The sequence below is a fragment of the Salmo salar genome, unplaced genomic scaffold (genome assembly GCF_905237065.1).
Source record: "Salmo salar unplaced genomic scaffold, Ssal_v3.1, whole genome shotgun sequence".
Lineage (NCBI taxonomy): Eukaryota > Metazoa > Chordata > Actinopteri > Salmoniformes > Salmonidae > Salmo > Salmo salar.
Genome location: NW_025548548.1, coordinates 13,750 through 37,764, shown reverse-complemented (window position 1 = coordinate 37,764; position 24,015 = coordinate 13,750). Strand labels below are relative to the sequence as shown.

General features: G+C 46.9%; 1 protein-coding gene across 1 annotated transcript in view; it reads left to right on the top strand.

Annotated features, from left to right (window-relative positions):
- Positions 1-23,262, top strand: part of LOC106599143 (kinesin-like protein KIF13A) — a gene marked incomplete at both ends in the record, with an annotated part of 64,130 nt that extends 40,868 nt beyond the window's left edge. Inside the window, 3 exons of the mRNA XM_045712499.1 lie at positions 22,400-22,625; positions 22,749-22,911; positions 23,134-23,262. Coding sequence (XP_045568455.1) covers positions 22,400-22,625; positions 22,749-22,911; positions 23,134-23,262 — 518 coding nt within the window. The remainder of the gene's footprint in view (positions 1-22,399; positions 22,626-22,748; positions 22,912-23,133) is intronic.
- Between the last annotated feature and the right edge of the window lie 753 nt (positions 23,263-24,015).

Genomic DNA, 24,015 nt, shown 5'->3' with positions numbered 1-24,015 from the left:
TTGCAACACTATATTGAACGATATACAGTGTTGTGTTCGTACTGCTGGTATGAACTGCCTCAGTCCCTGAAAGAGCTCCACACACACCACTACACTACACACACCACTACACTACACACACCACTACACTACACACACCACTACACTACACACACCACTACACTACACACACCACTACACTACACACACCACTACACTACACACACCACTACACTACACACACCACTACACTACACACACCACTACACTACACACACCACTACACCACACACACCACTACACCACACACACCACTACACTACACACACACTACACACACACACACCACTACACTACACACACCACTACACTACACACACCACTACACTACACACACCACTACACCACACACACCACTACACCACACACACCACTACACCACACACACCACTACACCACACACACCACTACACTACACACACCACTACACTACACACACCACTACACTACACACACCACTACACCACACACACCACTACACCACACACACCACACACACCACTACACCACACACACCACTACACTACACACACCACTACACTACACACACCACTACACACACACCACTACACTACACACACCACCACACTACACACACCACTACACTACACACCCACTACACCACACACACCACTACACTACACACACACACCACTACACCACACACACCACTACACTACACACACCACTACACTACACACACCACTGCACTACACACACCACTACACTACACACACCACTACACTACACACACCACTACACTACACACACCACTACACTACACACACCACTACACCACACACACCACTACACTACACACACCACTACACTACACACACCACTACACACTCACTACACTACACACACCACTACACTACACACACACCACTACACTACACACACCACTACACACACACACACCACTACACCACACACACCACTACACCACACACATCACTACACCACACACACCACTACACTACACACACCACTACACTACACACACTACTACACCACACACACCACTACACCACACACACCACTACACTACACACACACACACTACACTACACACACCACTACACTACACACACCACTACACCACACACACCACTACACTACACACACCACTACACTACACACACCACTACACTACACACACCACTACACTACACACACCACTACACCACACACACCACTACACACACACACCACTACACTACACACACCACTACACTACACACACCACTACACTACACACACCACTACACTACACACACCACTACACTACACACACCACTACACTACACACACCACTACACCACACACACCACTACACTACACACACCACTACACTACACACACCACTACACTACACACACCACTACACTACACACACCACTACACTACACACACCACTACACTACACACACCACTACACTACACACACCACTACACACACACACACACACACACACACCACTACACCACACACACCACTACACCACACACACCACTACACCACACACACCACTACACTACACACCACACACTACACACACCACTACACTACACACACACACCAAACACACACACACACCACTACACTACACACACCACTACACTACACACACCACTGCACTACACACACCACTACACACACACACCACTACACCACACACACTCACTACACTACACACACCACTACACTACACACACCACTACACCACACACACTACTACACTACACACACCACTACACCACACACACCACTACACTACACACACCACTACACTACACTACACACACCACTACACCACACTACACACACCACTACACTACACACACCACTACACTACACACATCACTACACTACACACACCACTACACCACACACACCACTACACACACACACACCACTACACTACACACACCACTACACTACACTACACACACCACTACACTACACTACACACACCACTACACTACACACATCACTACACTACACACACCACTACTGCTGGTATGAACGGCCTCAGGTCCTGAAAGAGCTCCAGACACACCACTACACTACACACATCACTACACTACACACACCACTACACTACACACACCACTACACTACACACACCACTACACTACACACACCACTACACTACACACACTACTACACTACACACACCACTACACTACACACACCACTACACTACACACACCACTACACTACACACACCACTACACTACACACACCACTACACTACACACACCACTACACTACACACACTACTACTGCTGGTATGAACGGCCTCAGGTCCTGAAAGAGCTCCAGACACACCACTACACTACACACACCACTACACTACACACACCACTACACTACACACACCACTACACTACACACACCACTACACTACACACACTACTACACTACACACACTACTACACTACACACACCACTACACTACACACACCACTACACTACACACACCACTACACTACACACACCACTACACTACACACACTACTACACTACACACACCACTACACTACACACACCACTACACTACACACACCACTACACTACACACACCACTACACTACACACACCACTACTGCTGGTATGAACGGTCTCAGGTCCTGAAAGAGCTCCAGACACACCACTACACTACACACACCACTACACTACACACACCACTACACTACACACACCACTACACTACACACACTACTACACTACACACACTACTACACTACACACACCACTTCACTACACACACCACTACACTACACTACACACACCACTACACTACACACACCACTACACTACACACACCACTACACTACACACACCCCTACACTACACACACTACTACACTACACACACCACTACACTACACACACCACTACACTACACACACTACTACACTACACACACCACTACACTACACACACCACTACTGCTGGTATGAACGGCCTCAGGTCCTGAAAGAGCTCCAGACACACCACTACACTACACACACCACTACACTACACACACCACTACACTACACACACCACTACACTACACACACCACTACACTACACACACTACTACACTACACACACTACTACACTACACACACCACTACACTACACACACCACTACACTACACACATCACTACACTACACACACCACTACACTACACACACCACTACACCACACACACCACTACACCACACACACCACTACACTACACACACTACTACACTACACACACCACTACACTACACACACCACTACACTACACACACCACTACACTACACACACACCACTACACTACACACACCACTACTGCTGGTATGAATGGTCTCAGGTCCTGAAAGAGCTCCAGACACACCACTACACTACACACACCCACTACACTACACACACCACTACACTACACACACCACTACACTACACACACCACTACACTACACACACTACTACACTACACACACCACTACACTACACACACCACTACACTACACACACCACCACACTACACACACCACTACACTACACACACCACTACACCACACACACCACTACACTACACACACCACTACACTACACACACCACTACACTACACACACCACTACACTACACACACCACCACACTACACACACCACTACACTACACACACCACCACACTACACACACCACTACACTACACACACTACACACACACACACCACTACACTACACACACCACTACACTACACACACCACTACACTACACACACCACTACACTACACACATCACTACACTACACACACCACTACACTACACACACCACTACACTACACACACCACTACACTACACACACCACTACACTACACACACCACTACACTACACACACCACTACACTACACACACCACTACACTACACACACCACTACACTACACACACCACTACACTACACACACCACTACACTACACACACCACTACACTACACACACCACTACACTACACACACCACTACACTACACACACCACTACACTACACACACCACTACACTACACACACCACTACACTACACACACCACTACACTACACACACCACTACACCACACACACCACTACACCACACACACCACTACACCACACACACCACTACACTACACACACCACTACACTACACACACCCACTACACTACACACACCACTACACTACACACACCCACTACACCACACACACCACTACACCACACACACCACTACACCACACACACCACTACACCACACACACCACTACACTACACACACCACTACACTACACACACCACTACACCACACACACCACTACACAACACACACCACTACACCACACACACCACTACACCACTACACACACACACACTACACTACACACACCACTACACTACACACACCACTACACTACACACACCACTACACTACACTACACACACCACTACACTACACACACCACTACACTACACACACCACTACACTACACTACACACACCACTGCACTACACACACCACTACACTACACACACCACTACACTACACACACCACTACACTACACACATCACTACACTACACACACCACTACACTACACACACCACTACACCACACACACCACTACACTACACACACCACTACACTACACACACCACTACACACATCACTACACTACACACACCACTACACTACACACACCACTACACTACACACACCACTACACTACACACACCACTGCACTACACACACCACTACACCACACACACCACTACACCACACACATCACTACACTACACACACCACTACACTACACACACCACTACACTACACACACTACTACACCACACACACTACTACACCACACACACCACTACACTACACACACCACTACACTACACTACACACACCACTACACTACACACACCACTACACTACACACACCACTACACTACACACACCACTACACTACACACACCACTACACTACACACACCACTACACTACACACACCACTGCACTACACACACCACTACACTACACACACCACTACACTACACACACCACTACACCACACACACCACTACACTACACACACACTACACTACACACACCACTACACTACACACACCACACACCACACACCACTACACTACACACACCACTACACACACACACCACTACACTACACACACCACTACACTACACACACCACTACACTACACACACCACTACACTACACACACCACTACACTACACACACCACTACACTACACTACACACACCACTACACTACACACACCACTACACTACACACACCACTACACTACACACACCACTACACTACACACACCACTACACTACACACACCACTGCACTACACACACCACTACACTACACACACCACTACACTACACACACCACTACACTACACACACCACTACACTACACACATCACTACACTACACACACCACTACACTACACACACCACTACACCACACACACCACTACACTACACACACCACTACACTACACACACCACTACACTACACACACCACTACACACATCACTACACTACACACACCACTACACTACACACACCACTACACTACACACACCACTACACTACACACACCACTGCACTACACACACCACTACACTACACACACCACTACACCACACACATCACTACACTACACACACCACTACACTACACACACCACTACACTACACACACTACTACACTACACACACTACTACACCACACACACCACTACACTACACACACCACTACACTACACTACACACACCACTACACTACACTACACACACCACTACACTACACACACCACTACACTACACACACCACTACACTACACACATCACTACACTACACACACCACTACACCACACACACCACTACACTACACACACCACTACACTACACTACACACACCACTACACTACACTACACACACCACTACACTACACTACACACACCACTACACTACACACATCACTACACTACACACACCACTACTGCTGGTATGAACGGCCTCAGGTCCTGAAAGAGCTCCAGACACACCACTACACTACACACATCACTACACTACACACACCACTACACTACACACACCACTACACTACACACCACCACTACACTACACACACCACTACACTACACACACCACTACACTACACACACCACTACACTACACACACCACTACACTACACACACCACTACACTACACACACCACTACACTACACACACCACTACACTACACACACCACTACACTACACACACTACTACTGCTGGTATGAACGGCCTCAGGTCCTGAAAGAGCTCCAGACACACCACTACACTACACACACCACTACACTACACACACCACTACACTACACACACCACTACACTACACACACCACTACACTACACACACTACTACACTACACACACTACTACACTACACACACCACTACACTACACACACCACTACACCACACACACCACTACACTACACACACCACTACACTACACACACCACTACACTACACACACTACTACACTACACACACCACTACACTACACACACCACTACACTACACACACCACTACACTACACACACCACTACACTACACACACCACTACTGCTGGTATGAACGGTCTCAGGTCCTGAAAGAGCAGACACACCACCACACACACACACCACTACACTACACACACCACTACACTACACACACCACTACACTACACACACTACTACACTACACACACTACTACACTACACACACCACTACACTACACACACCACTACACTACACCACACCACTACACTAAACACACCACTACACTACACACACCACTACACTACACACACCACTACACTACACACACCACTACACTACACACACCACTACACTACACACACCACTACACTACACACACCACTACACTACACACACCACTACACTACACACACCACTACACTACACACACCACTACACTACACACACTACTACACTACACACACCACTACACTACACACACCACTACACCACACACACCACTACACTACACACACTACTACACTACACACACCACTACACTACACACACCACTACACTACACACACCACTACACTACACACACCACTACACTACACACACCACTACACCACACACACCACTACACTACACACACCACTACACCACACACACCACTACACTACACACACCACTACACTACACACACCACTACACTACACACACCACTACACTACACACATCACTACACTACACACACCACTACACTACACACACCACTACACTACACACACCACTACACTACACACACCACTACACTACACACACCACCACACTACACACACCACTACACTACACACACCACTACACTACACACACCACTACACCACACACACCACTACACCACACACACCACTACACCACACACACCACTACACCACACACACCACTACACTACACACACCACTACACTACACACACCACTACACTACACACACCACTACACTACACACACCACTACACCACACACACCACTACACCACACACACCACTACACCACACACACCACTACACCACACACACCACTACACTACACACACCACTACACCACACACACCACTACACCACACACACCACTACACCACACACACCACTACACTACACACACCACTACACTACACACACCACTACACTACACACACACTACACTACACACACCACTACACCACACACACCACTACACTACACACACCACTACACTACACACACACACACTACACTACACACACCACTGCACTACACACACCACCACACTACACACACCACTACACTACACACACCACTACACTACACACACCACTACACCACACACACCACTACACTACACACACCACTACACCACACACACCACTACACTACACACACCACTACACTACACACACCCACACATCACTACACTACACACACCACTACACTACACACACCACTACACTACACACACCACTACACCACACACACCACTACACCACACACACCACTACACCACACACACCACTACACCACACACACCACTACACTACACACACCACTACACTACACACACTACTACACCACACACACCACTACACCACACACACCACTACACTACACACACCACTACACTACACCACACACCACTACACCACACACACCACTACACCACACACACCACTACACTACACACACCACTACACTACACACACCACTACACTACACACACCACTGCACTACACACACCACTACACTCACACACACCACTACACTACACACACCACTACACTACACACACCACTACACTACACACACCACTACACTACACACATCACTACACTACACACACCACTACACTACACACACCACTACACTACACACACCACTACACCACACACACCACTACACTACACACACCACTACACTACACACACCACTGCACTACACACACCACTACACTACACACACCACTACACTACACACACACCACTACACTACACACACCCACTACACCACACTACACACACCACTACACTACACACACCACTACACTACACACACCACTACACTCACACACACCACTGCACTACACACACCACTACACTACACACACCACTACACTACACACATCACTACACTACACACACCACTACTGCTGGTATGAACGGCCTCAGGTCCTGAAAGAGCTCCAGACACACCACTACACTACACACATCACTACACTACACACACCACTACACTACACACACCACTACACTACACACACCACTACACTACACACACCACTACACTACACACACTACTACACTACACACACCACTACACTACACACACCACTACACTACACACACCACTACACTACACACACCACTACACTACACACACCACTACACTACACACACCACTACACTACACACACTACTACTGCTGGTATGAACGGCCTCAGGTCCTGAAAGAGCTCCAGACACACCACTACACTACACACACCACTACACTACACACACCACTACACTACACACACCACTACACTACACACACCACTACACTACACACACTACTACACTACACACACTACTACACTACACACACCACTACACTACACACACCACTACACTACACACACCACTACACTACACACACCACTACACTACACACACCACTACACTACACACACTACTACACTACACACACCACTACACTACACACACCACTACACTACACACACCACTACACTACACACACCACTACTGCTGGTATGAACGGTCTCAGGTCCTGAAAGAGCTCCAGACACACCACTACACTACACACACCACTACACTACACACACCACTACACTACACACACCACTACACTACACACACTACTACACTACACACACTACTACACTACACACACCACTACACTACACACACCACTACACTACACTACACACACCACTACACTACACACACCACTACACTACACACACCACTACACTACACACACCACTACACTACACACACCACTACACTACACACACTACTACACTACACACACCACTACACTACACACACCACTACACTACACACACCACTACACTACACACACCACTACACTACACACACCACTACACTACACACACTACTACACTACACACACCACTACACTACACACACCACTACACTACACACACCACTACACTACACACACTACTACACTACACACACCACTACACTACACACGTCACTACACTACACACACCACTACACTACACACACCACTACACTACACACACCACTACACTACACACACCACTACACTACACACACCACTACACTACACACACCACTACACTACACACACCACTACACTACACACACCACTACACTACACACACCACTACACTACACACACCACTACACTACACACATCACTACACTACACACACCACTACACTACACACACCACTACACTACACACACCACTACACTACACACACCACTACACTACACACACCACTACACTACACACACCACTACACACACACACACCACTACACTACACACACCACTACACTACACACACCACTACACCACACACACCACTACACCACACACACCACTACACCACACACACCACTACACTACACACACCACTACACTACACACACCACTACACTACACACACCACTACACCACACACACCACTACACCACACACACCACTACACCACACACACCACTACACCACACACACCACTACACTACACACACCACTACACTACACACACCACTACACCACACACACCACTACACCACACACACCACTACACCACACACACCACTACACTACACACACCACTACACTACACACACCCACTACACTACACACACCACTACACTACACACACCACTACACCACACACTACACACACCACTACACACACACACACACCACTACACTACACACACCACTACACTACACTACACACACCACTGCACCACACACACCACTACACTACACACACCACTACACTACACACACCACTACACTACACACATCACTACACTACACACACCACTACACTACACACACCACTACACCACACACACCACTACACTACACACACCACTACACTACACACACCACTACACACATCACTACACTACACACACCACCACACCACACACACCATACACCACACACACCACTACACTACACACACCACTGCACTACACACACCACTACACCACACACACCACTACACCACACACATCACTACACTACACACACCACTACACTACACACACCACTACACCACACACACTACTACACCACACACACCACTACACCACACACACCACTACACTACACACACACACACTACACACACCACACACACACACACCACTACACCACACACACCACTACACTACACACACCACTACACTCACACACACCACTACACTACACACACCACTACACTACACACACCACTACACTACACACACCACTACACTACACACACCACTACACTACACACACCACTACACTACACACACCACTACACCACACACACCACTACACTACACACACCACTACACTACACACACCACTACACTACACACACCACTACACTACACACACCACTACACTACACACACCACTACACTCACACACACCACTACACTACACACACCACTACACTACACACACCACTACACCACACACACCACTACACTACACACACCACTACACTACACACACACACACACACACTACACTACACACACCACTACACTACACACACCACTACACTACACACACCACTACACTACACACACCACTACACTACACACACCACTGCACTACACACACCACTACACTACACACACCACTACACTACACACACCACTACACCACACACACCACTACACTACACTACACTACACTACACACACCACTACACTACACACACCACTACACCACACACACCACTACACTACACACACCACTACACTACACACACCACTACACTACACACACCACTACACACATCACTACACTACACACACCACTACACTACACACACCACTACACTACACACACCACTACACTACACACACCACTGCACTACACACACCACTACACTACACACACCACTACACCACACACATCACTACACTACACACACCACTACACTACACACACCACTACACTACACACACTACTACACTACACACACTACTACACCACACACACCACTACACTACACACACCACTACACTACACTACACACACCACTACACCACACTACACACACCACTACACTACACACACCACTACACTACACACACCACTACACTACACACATCACTACACTACACACACCACTACACCACACACACCACTACACTACACACACCACTACACTACACTACACACACCACTACACTACACTACACACACCACTACACTACACTACACACACCACTACACTACACACACCACTACACTACACACACCACTACTGCTGGAAGGAACGGCCTCAGGTCCTGAAAGAGCTCCAGACACACCACTACACTACACACATCACTACACTACACACACCACTACACTACACACACCACTACACTACACACACCACTACACTACACACACCACTACACTACACACACTACTACACTACACACACCACTACACTACACACACCACTACACTACACACACCACTACACTAACACACACCACTACACTACACACACCACTACACTACACACACCACTACACTACACACACTACTACTGCTGGTATGAACGGCCTCAGGTCCTGAAAGAGCTCCAGACACACCACTACACTACACACACCACTACACTACACACACCACTACACTACACACACCACTACACTACACACACCACTACACTACACACACTACTACACTACACACACACTACTACACTACACACACCACTACACTACACACACCACTACACTACACACACCACTACACTACACACACCACTACACTACACACACCACTACACTACACACACTACTACACTACACACACCACTACACTACACACACCACTACACTACACACACCACTACACTACACACACCACTACACTACACACACCACTACTGCTGGTATGAACGGTCTCAGGTCCTGAAAGAGCTCCAGACACACCACTACACTACACACACCACTACACTACACACACCACTACACTACACACACCACTACACTACACACACTACTACACTACACACACTACTACACTACACACACCACTACACTACACACACCACTACACCACACTACACACACCACTACACTACACACACCACTACACTACACACACCACTACACTACACACACCACTACACTACACACACACACTACCACACTACACACACCACTACACTACACACACCACTACACTACACACACCACTACACTACACACACCACTACACTACACACACCACTACACTACACACACCACTACACTACACACACCACTACACTACACACACCACTACACCACACACACCACTACACACACACACACCACTACACTACACACACCACTACACTACACACACCACTACACTACACACACCACTACACTACACACACCACTACACTACACACACCACTACACTACACACACCACTACACTACACACATCACTACACTACACACACACCACTACACTACACACACCACTACACTACACACACCACTACACTACACACACCACTACACTACACACACCACTACACTACACACACCACTACACTACACACACCACTACACTACACACACCACTACACTACACACACCACTACACTACACACACTACACACTACACACACCACTACACTACACACACCACTACACTACACACACCACTACACTACACACACCACTACACTACACACACCACTACACCACACACACCACTACACTACACACACCACTACACTACACACACCACTACACTACACTACACACACACACCACTACACTACACACACCACTACACCACACACACCACTACACTACACACACCACTACACTACACACACCACTACACTACACTACACACACCACTACACTACACACACCACTACACTACACACACCACTACACTACACACACCACTACACTACACACATCACTACACTACACACACCACTACACTACACACACCACTACACTACACACACCACTACACTACACACACTACTACACTACACACACCACTACACCACACACACCACTACACTACACACACCACTACACTACACACACCACTACACTACACACACCACTACACTACACACACCACTACACTACACACACCACTACACTACACACACCACTACACTACACACACCACTACACTACACTACACACACCACTACACTACACACACCACTACACTACACACACCACTACACTACACACACCACACACTACACTACACACACCACTACACTACACACACCACTACACTACACACACCACTACACAACACACACTACTACACTACACACACCACTACACTACACACACCACTACACTACACACACCACTACACTACACACACCACTGCACTACACACACCATCTACACTACACACACTACTACACTACACACACCACTACACTACACACACCACTACACTACACACACCACTACACTACACACACCACTACACTACACACACCACTACACTACACTACACACACCACTACACTACACACACCACTACACTACACACACCACTACACTACACACACCACTACACTACACACACCACTACACTACACTACACACACTACTACACTACACACACCACTACACTACACACACCACTACACAACACACACTACTACACTACACACACCACTACTGCTGGTATGAACGGCCTCAGGTCCTGAAAGAGCTCCATGGCCTCTCCGCAACCCCGACAGCAGAAGTTTCATTTAGAGCCACTGGACCTGCGATGGAGGACACTAGTCCCCCTCAAGGTGTCCTCTCCTCGCTCCTCTCTTTCCCTGACGCAGCCGTTATGTCACACACAAGCTGTGTGTGTGTGTGTGTGTGTGTGTGTGTGTGTGTGTGTGTGTGTGTGTGTGTGTGTGTGTGTGTGTGTGTCTGTGTCTGTGTGTGTGTGTGTGTGTGTGTCTGTGTCTGTGTGTGTGTATTGCCCCTGTCCTGTTCACGAGGTGGGATGACCTGCAGCCTTGCATCTGCTGTGTGGGAGAGGCTGCCATCCCACCTATTACACACTACACACACACACCACTATACTACACACACACACACACACACACACACACACACACACACACACACACACACCACCACTATACTACACACACACACCACTATACTACACACACACACACACACACACACACACACACACACACACACACACCCACTATACTACACACACACACACACACACACACACACACACACACACACCACTATACTACACACACACACACACACACACACACACACACACACACACACCCACTATACTACACACACACACACACACACACACACACACACACACACACACACACACACACACACACACACACATCACCTATTACACACTACACACACACACACTATACTACACACACACACACACACACACACACACACACACACACACACACACACACACACACACACATCACCTATTACACACACACACACACCACTATACTACACACACACACACACACACACACACACACACACACACACACACACACACACACAATCACTATACTACACACACACCACCTATTACACACTACACACACACACCACTATACTACACACACACACACACACACACACACACACACACATCACTATACTACACACACACCACTACACACACACACACATCACTATACTACACACACACCATCTATTACACACTACACACACACACATCACTATACTACACACACCACTACAATACACACACCACTACAATACACACACCACTACAATACACACACCACTACACAACACACATCACTATACTAAACACACACCACTACACTACACAACACACAACACTACAATACACACACAACTACACTACACAACACACACCACTACAATACACACACAACTACACTACACAACACACACCACTACAATACACACACCACTACACTACACACACCACTACACTACACACATCACTATACTAAACACACACCACTACACAACACACATCACTATACTAAACACACACTACACTACACACATCACTATACTACACACACACTACACAACACACACCACTACAATACACACACAACTACACTACACACATCACTATACTAAACACACACATCACTATACTAAACACACACTACACACACATCACTATACTACACACACACTACACACACATCACTATACTACACACACACTACACACACACATCACTATACTACACACACTACACACACACATCACTATACTAAACACACACTACACACACATCACTATACTACACACACACTACACACACATCACTATACTACACACACACTACACACACACATCACTATACTACACACACTACACACACACATCACTATGCTAAACACACACAAGTACTACTAAACACACACCACTACACAACACACATCACAATACTACACACACACTACACACACACACTACACAACACACACCACTACACAACACACACCACTATACTACACACACACTACACACACACATCACTATACTACACACACACTACACAACACACATCACTATACTACACACACACCACTACACTACACTACACACACACCACTACACTACACAACACACATCACTATACTAAACACACACACATCACTATACTACACACACACCACTACACTACACTACACACACACCACTACACTACACATCACTATACTAAACACACACCACCACACACACACAACTACAATACACACACCACTACACTACACACACACACCAGTACATGCACCACTATACTAAACACACCACTACACAACACAAACCACTACACAACACAAACCACTACACACACACACCACTACACTACACACATCACTACACACACAAACATCACACCACACCACTATACACACACACCACTACACTACACACACACACCACTACACTACACACACCACTACACTAAACTCACCACTACACACACACACCACTACACACACACACCACTACACTACACACACCACTACACTACACACACACACCACTACACTACACACATCACTACACTAAACTCACCACTACACACACACACCACTATACTACTCTACACTACACTACACACATTTTAGGATACTACAGGGGTCTCTTTTACAGCTTAAACTTGTTTTAAACGCTAAGAAAACAAATGTCATGTTTTTTTCTAGGTCTAAACTCTCAGTTAGAAACACTTTTGTAATCACTAACTTGGATGGTACTCAAATCAAACAGGTCTCTGCATATAAATACTTAGGGGTATGGTTAGATGATAGGTTATCTTTTAAAAAACATGTTACTGAATTGGGAAAAAAGCTCAAATTCAAGATAGGGTTCCTTTACAGAAACAGGGCTTGTCTGTCCTCCGTAAATAGAAAACAAATTGTGCAGGCTACTTTTATGTCCGTTTTAGATGATGGTGGTATTATCTATATGCATCGGCAAACACATTAAAACCACTGGATACTATTTACCATTGTGCACTCAGGTTTATCACGGGTGATAGTTACAAAACTCATCACTGTATCCTATATCAACATGTGGGTTGGGCCTCTCTATCTGTGAGGCGAGAGCAACATGCTCTCTTGTTTATTTATAAAGCACTTCTTTTAAAACTACCTCCATATATATCATCATTCATTTCCACTAGATATACTAATTTTAAAACCAGATCACAGATGTGGATTACATTAGAGACTCCTACGGTCTCCACAGAGTTGGGTAGGACTGCCTTCAGTTCCTTTGTACCTTATTTATGGAACAAACTGCAGATCCAACTTAAGTTAGACACTCTGGTGTCCCTTGCCCATTTTAAAAATGTTATGGAGGATCAATATGATGTTGTCTGTGATTGTTTCTGTTGAATTGTGTCTTTGTTTTGTATGTTTGAAATGTTCTTGTCTGTATGTCTAGAACTGTACATGTCAACATGTTTACACAAGGCACAGCCGTAACAGAGATCCAGGTCTCAGTCTGTTTTCCCTGTTAAAATAAAAATAAAGATTTAACTACACACACACACACACCACTACACTACAAATCAAATCAAATCAAATTTATTTATATAGCCCTTCTTACATCAGCTGATATCACAAAGTGCTGTACAGAAACCCAGCCTAAAACCCCAAACAGCAAGCAATGCAGGTGTAGAAGCACGGTGGCTAGGAAAAACTCCCTAGAAAGGCCAAAACTTAGGAAGAAACCTAGAGAGGAACCAGGCTATGAGGGGTGGCCAGTCCTCTTCTGGCTGTGCCAGGTGGAGATTATAACAGAACTTGGCCAAGATGTTCAAATGTTCATAAATGACCAGCATGGTCAAATAATAATAATCATAGTAGTTGTCGAGGGTGCAACAGGTCAGTAACACAAGAGTAAGTGTCAGTTGGCTTTTTCATAGCTGATCTTTGAGAGTATCTCTACCGCTCCTGCTGTCTCTAGAGAGTTGAAAACAGCAGGTCTGGGACAGGTAGCACGTCCGGTGAATAGGTCAGGGTTCCAGCAGGTCTGGGACAACAGGTCTGGGACAGGTAGCACGTCCGGTGAACAGGTCAGGGTTCCATAGCTGCAGGCAGAACAGTTGGAACTGGAGCAGCAGCACGGCCAGGTGAACTGGGGACAGCAAGGAGTCATCAAGCCAGGTAGTCCTGAGGCATGGTCCTAGGGCTCAGGTCCTCCGAGAGAGAGAAAGAAAGAAAGAGAAAGAGAGAATTAGAGAGAGCATATTTAAATTCACACAGGACACCGGAAAAGACAAGAGAAATACTCCAGATGTGACAGACTGACCCTAGCCCCCCGACACGTAAACTACTGCAGCATAAATACTGGAGGCTGAGACAGGAGGGGTCAGGAGACACTGTGGCCCCATCCGATGAAACCCCCGGACAGGGCCAAACAGGTAGGATATAACCCCACCCACTTTGCCAAAGCACAGCCTCCACACCACTGGAGGGATGTCTCCAACCACCAACTTACCATCCTGAGACAAGGCCGAGTATAGCCCACAAAGATCTCCGCCACGGCACAGCCCAAGGGGGGCGCCAAGCCAGACAGGAAGACCACGTCAGTGACTCAACCCACTCAAGTGACGCACCCCTCCCAGGGACGGCATGGAAGAACACCAGTAAGCCAGTGACTCAGCCCCCGTAATAGGGGTAGAGGCAGAGAATCCCAGTGGAAAGAGGGGAAACCGGCCAGGCAGAGACAGCAAGGGCGGTTCGTTGCTCCAGCCTTTCCGTTCACCTTCACACCCCTGGGCCAGACTACACTTAATCATAGGACCTACTGAAGAGATATGTCTTCAGTAAAGACTTAAAGGTTGAGACTGAGTCTGCGTCTCTCACATGGGTAGGCAGACTATTCCATAAAAATGGAGCTCTATAGGAGAAAGCCCTGCCTCCAGCCGTTTGCTTAGAAATTCTAGGAACAATTAGGAGGCTGCGTCTTGTGACCGTAGCGTACGTGTAGGTATGTACGGCAGGACCAAATCGGAAAGATAGGTAGGAGCAAGCCCATGTAATGCTTTGTAGGTTAGCAGTAAAACCTTGAAATCAGCCCTTGCCTTAACAGGAAGCCAGTGTAGGGAGGCTAGCACTGGAGTAATATGATCACATTTTTGGTTCTAGTCATGGATTCTAGCAGCCGTATTTAGCACTAACTGAAGTTTATTTAGTGCTTTATCCGGGTAGCCGGAAAGTAGAGCATTGCAGTAGTCCAACCTAGAAGTAACAAAGGCATGGATTAATTTTTCTGCGTCATTTTTGGACAGAAAGTTTCTGATTTTTGCAATGTTACGTAGATGGAAAAAAAGCTGTCCTTGAAACAGTCTTGATATGTTCTTCAAAAGAGAGATCAGGGTTCAGAGTAACGCCGAGGTCCTTCACAGTTTTATTTGAGACGACTGTACAACCATCCAGATTAATTGTCAGATTCAACAGAAGATCTCTTTGTTTCTTGGGACCTAGAACAAGCATCTCTGTTTTGTCCGAGTTTAAGAGGAGAAAGTTTGCAGCCATCCACTTCCTTATGTCTGAGACACAGGCTTCTAGCGAGGGCAATTTTGGGGCTTCACCATGTTTCATTGAAATGTACAGCTGTGTGTCATCCGCATAGCAGTGAAATTTAACATTATGTTTTCGAATGACATCACCAATAGGTAAAATATATAGTGAAAACAATAGTGGTCCTAAGACGGAACCTTGAGGAACACCGAAATTTACAGTTGATTTGTCAGAGGACAAACCATTCACAGAGACAAACTGATATCTTTCCGACAGATAAGACCTAAACCAGGCCAGAACTTGTCCATGTAGACCAATTTGGGTTTCCAATCTCTCCAAAAGAATGTGGTGATCGATGGTATCAAAAGCAGCACTAAGATCTAGGAGCACGAGGACAGACGCAGAACCTCGGTCTGACGTCATTAAAAGGTAATTTACCACCTTCACAAGTGCAGTCTCAGTGCTATGATGGGGTCTAAAACCAGACTGAAGCGTTTCATGTACATTGTTTGTCTTCAGGAAGGCAGTGAGTTGCTGCGCAACAGCTTTTTCAAACATTTTTGAGAGGAATGGAAGATTCGATATAGGCCGATAGTTTTTTATAATATCTGGGTCATGGTTTGGCTTTTTCAAGAGAGGATTTATTACTGCCACTTTTAGTGAGTTTGGTACACATCCGGTGGATAGAGAGCTGTTTATTATGTTCAACATAGGAGGGCCAAGCACAGGAAGCAGCTCTTTCAGTAGTTTAGTTGGAATAGGGTCCAGTATGCAGCTTGAAGGTTTAGAGGCCATGATTATTTTCATCATTGTGTCAAGAGATATAGTACTAAAACACTTTAGTATCTCCCTTGATCCTAGGTCCTGGCAGAGTTGTGCAGACTCAGGACAACTGAGCTTTGAAGGAATACGCAGATTTAAAAAGGAGTCTGTAATTTGCTTTCTAATGATCATGATCTTTTCCTCAAAGAAGTTCATGAATTTATCACTGCAGAAGTGAAGCCATCCTCTCTTGGGGAATGCTGATTTTTAGTTATCTTTGCGACAGTATCAAAAAGAAATGTAGGATTGTTCTTATTTTCCTCAATTAAGTTGGAAAAATAGGATGATCGAGCAGCAGTGAGGGCTCTTCGATACTGCACGGTACTGTCTTTCCAAGCTAGTCGGAAGACTTCCAGTTTGGTGTGGCGCCATTTCCGTTCCAATTTTCTGGAAGCTTGCTTCAGAGCTCGTGTATTTTCTGTTTACCAGGGAGCTAGTTTCTTATGACAAATGTTTTTCATTTTTAGGGGTGCAACTGCATCTAGGGTATTGCGCAAGGTTAAATTGAGTTCCTCAGTTAGGTGGTTAACTGATTTTTGTCCTCTGACGTCCTTGGGTAGGCGGAGGGAGTCGAAGGGCATCAAGGAATCTTTGGGTTGTCTGAGAATTAATAGCACGACTTTTAATGCTTCTTGGTTGGGGTCTGAGCAGATTATTTGTTGCAATTGCGAACGTAATAAAATGGTGGTCCGATAGTCCAGGATTATGAGGAAAAACATTAAGATCTACAACATTTATTCCATGGGACAAAACTAGGTCCAGAGTATGACTGTGGCAGTGAGTAGGTCCAGAGACATGTTGGACAAAACCCACTGAGTCAATGATCACTACACACATCACTACACACACACACACACCACTACACTACACACATCACTACACACACACCACACCACACCACTACACTAAACTCACCACTACACTCACACCTAGTAAAGACCATCTGGTACAGACCATCTGGTACAGACCATCTGGTACAGACCATCTGGTACAGACCATCTGATACAGACCATCTGATACAGACCATCTGATACATGTACTTAAAGTATAAGTCAGTGAAACACAGATGGACTTTTAAGAGTCTGGAACTTCTCTGTCTCCTGTCTCTCCTATTGGTCCAGGTGTTAGAGAAGCAGTATGTATTAACAGTATGGTATCTCTCCTATAGATCCCATGCAGAACGTGGTCCAGGTGTTAGAGAAGCAGTATGTATTAACAGTATGGTATCTCTCCTATAGATCCCATGCAGAACGTGGTCCAGGTGTTAGAGAAGCAGTATGTTTTAACAGTATGGTATCTCTCCTATAGATCCCATGCAGAACGTGGTCCAGGTGTTAGAGAAGCAGTATGTATTAACAGTATGGTATCTCTCCTATAGATCCCATGCAGAACGTGGTCCAGGTGTTAGAGAAGCAGTATGTATTAACAGTATGGTATCTCTCCTATAGATCCCATGCAGAACGTGGTCCAGGTGTTAGAGAAGCAGTATGTATTAACAGTATGGTATCTCTCCTATAGATCCCATGCAGAACGTGGTCCAGGTGTTAGAGAAGCAGTATGTATTAACAGTATGGTATCTCTCCTATAGATCCCATGCAGAACGTGGTCCAGGTGTTAGAGAAGCAGTATGTATTAACAGTATGGTATCTCTCCTATAGATCCCATGCAGAACGTGGTCCAGGTGTTAGAGAAGCAGTACCTGGAGGAGAAGCGCACGGCGCTGGAGGAACAGAGGATGATGTACGAGAGAGAGCTGGAGTCACTACGGCAACAGCTGTCTCCTGAGAGGACCAATCAGCACCAGCGATCCAGCAGCGACCGCCTCACCTTCCCCACACACACACCATCACACCACAGCAAGATACGCCCCTGGACTGAGGAGAGGTGAAGGGAATACCCACACACACACACACACACACACACACGCAATGAAGTTGTAAGCAACCTGTTTGGATCACAGTCACAGGTGTGAATGGTCTCTCTGTATTTCCTGTGTGTGTGTTTCAGGGACGAGCTGTTTCGACAGAGTCTGTCCAGGCTGAAGGAGCAGGTTGTGAAGGCAAACACCCTGGTGAGAGAGGCCAACTTCCTGGCAAAGGAGATGAACAAACTGACTGACTACCAGGTCACCCTCCAGATCCCTGCAGCTAACCTCAGTGCCAACCGCAAGGTGACCAACCTCTGCATGCACTTCTACACACACACACACACACACGTTATCAGTGATGTGTCATGTTTAGTCATCTACATAGTGTACAATGAGAAAAAGCTGAAGGAACGGTCTGATTGTGTTGTATCATTAATATGATAACGTGTACACAGAAATACTGTCATTTGTAGAAGTTTGTTCAGTACATTATAGCACCTTGAGAGTCAGTGTGTCTTGGTTCAGCGTGGAGCCATAGTGAGTGAACCAGCCATCCAGGTGAGGTGGAAAGGCAAGGAGACACAGGTTTGGACCATCGACAAGCTGGAGAACAAACTAGTGGACATGAGAGACCACTACAGAGACTGGAAGGAGGGGAGCTGAGGACACGGTGAGAGGAAGGGGAGAGGAGGAATGGGGAGGAGGAGATGAGAGAGAGGGATGATGAGAGGGGGAGATAGAGAGAGGAGGGGAGGAAAGAGAGGGATGGTGAGAGGGGAGATGGGGAGGGATGGGGAGAGGGGGAGATAGAGAGAGTAGGGGAGAAGAGAGGAGGGGAGGAAAGAGGGATGATGAGAGGGGGAGATAGAGAGAGTAGGGGAGAAGAGAGGAGGGGAGGAAAGAGGGATGATGAGAGAGTAGGGGAGAAGAGAGGAGGGATAGAGGGGAGGAGAGAGAGGGGGATAGAGGGGAGGAGAGAGAGGGGAGATAGAGGGGAGGAGAGAGAGGGGAGAGAGAGGGGGGATAGAGGGGAGGAGAGAGAGGGGAGATAGAGAGGGGGGATAGAGGGGAGGAGAGAGAGGGGAGATAGAGGGGAGGAGATAGAGGGGAGATAGAGGGGAGGAGGGGGATAGAGGGGAGGAGAGAGATAGAGGGGAGGAGAGAGGGGAGATAGAGGGGAGGAGGGGGAAGAGGGGAGGAGAGAGAGAGAGAGGGAGGAGAGAGAGGGGAGATAGAGGGGAGGAGGGGGGATAGAGGGGAGGAGAGAGATAGAGGGGAGGAGAGAGGGGAGATAGAGGGGAGGAGGGGGATAGAGGGGAGGAGAGAGAGGGGATAGAGGGGAGGAGATAGAGGGGAGATAGAGGGGAGGAGGGGGGATAGAGGGGAGGAGAGAGAGATAGAGGGGAG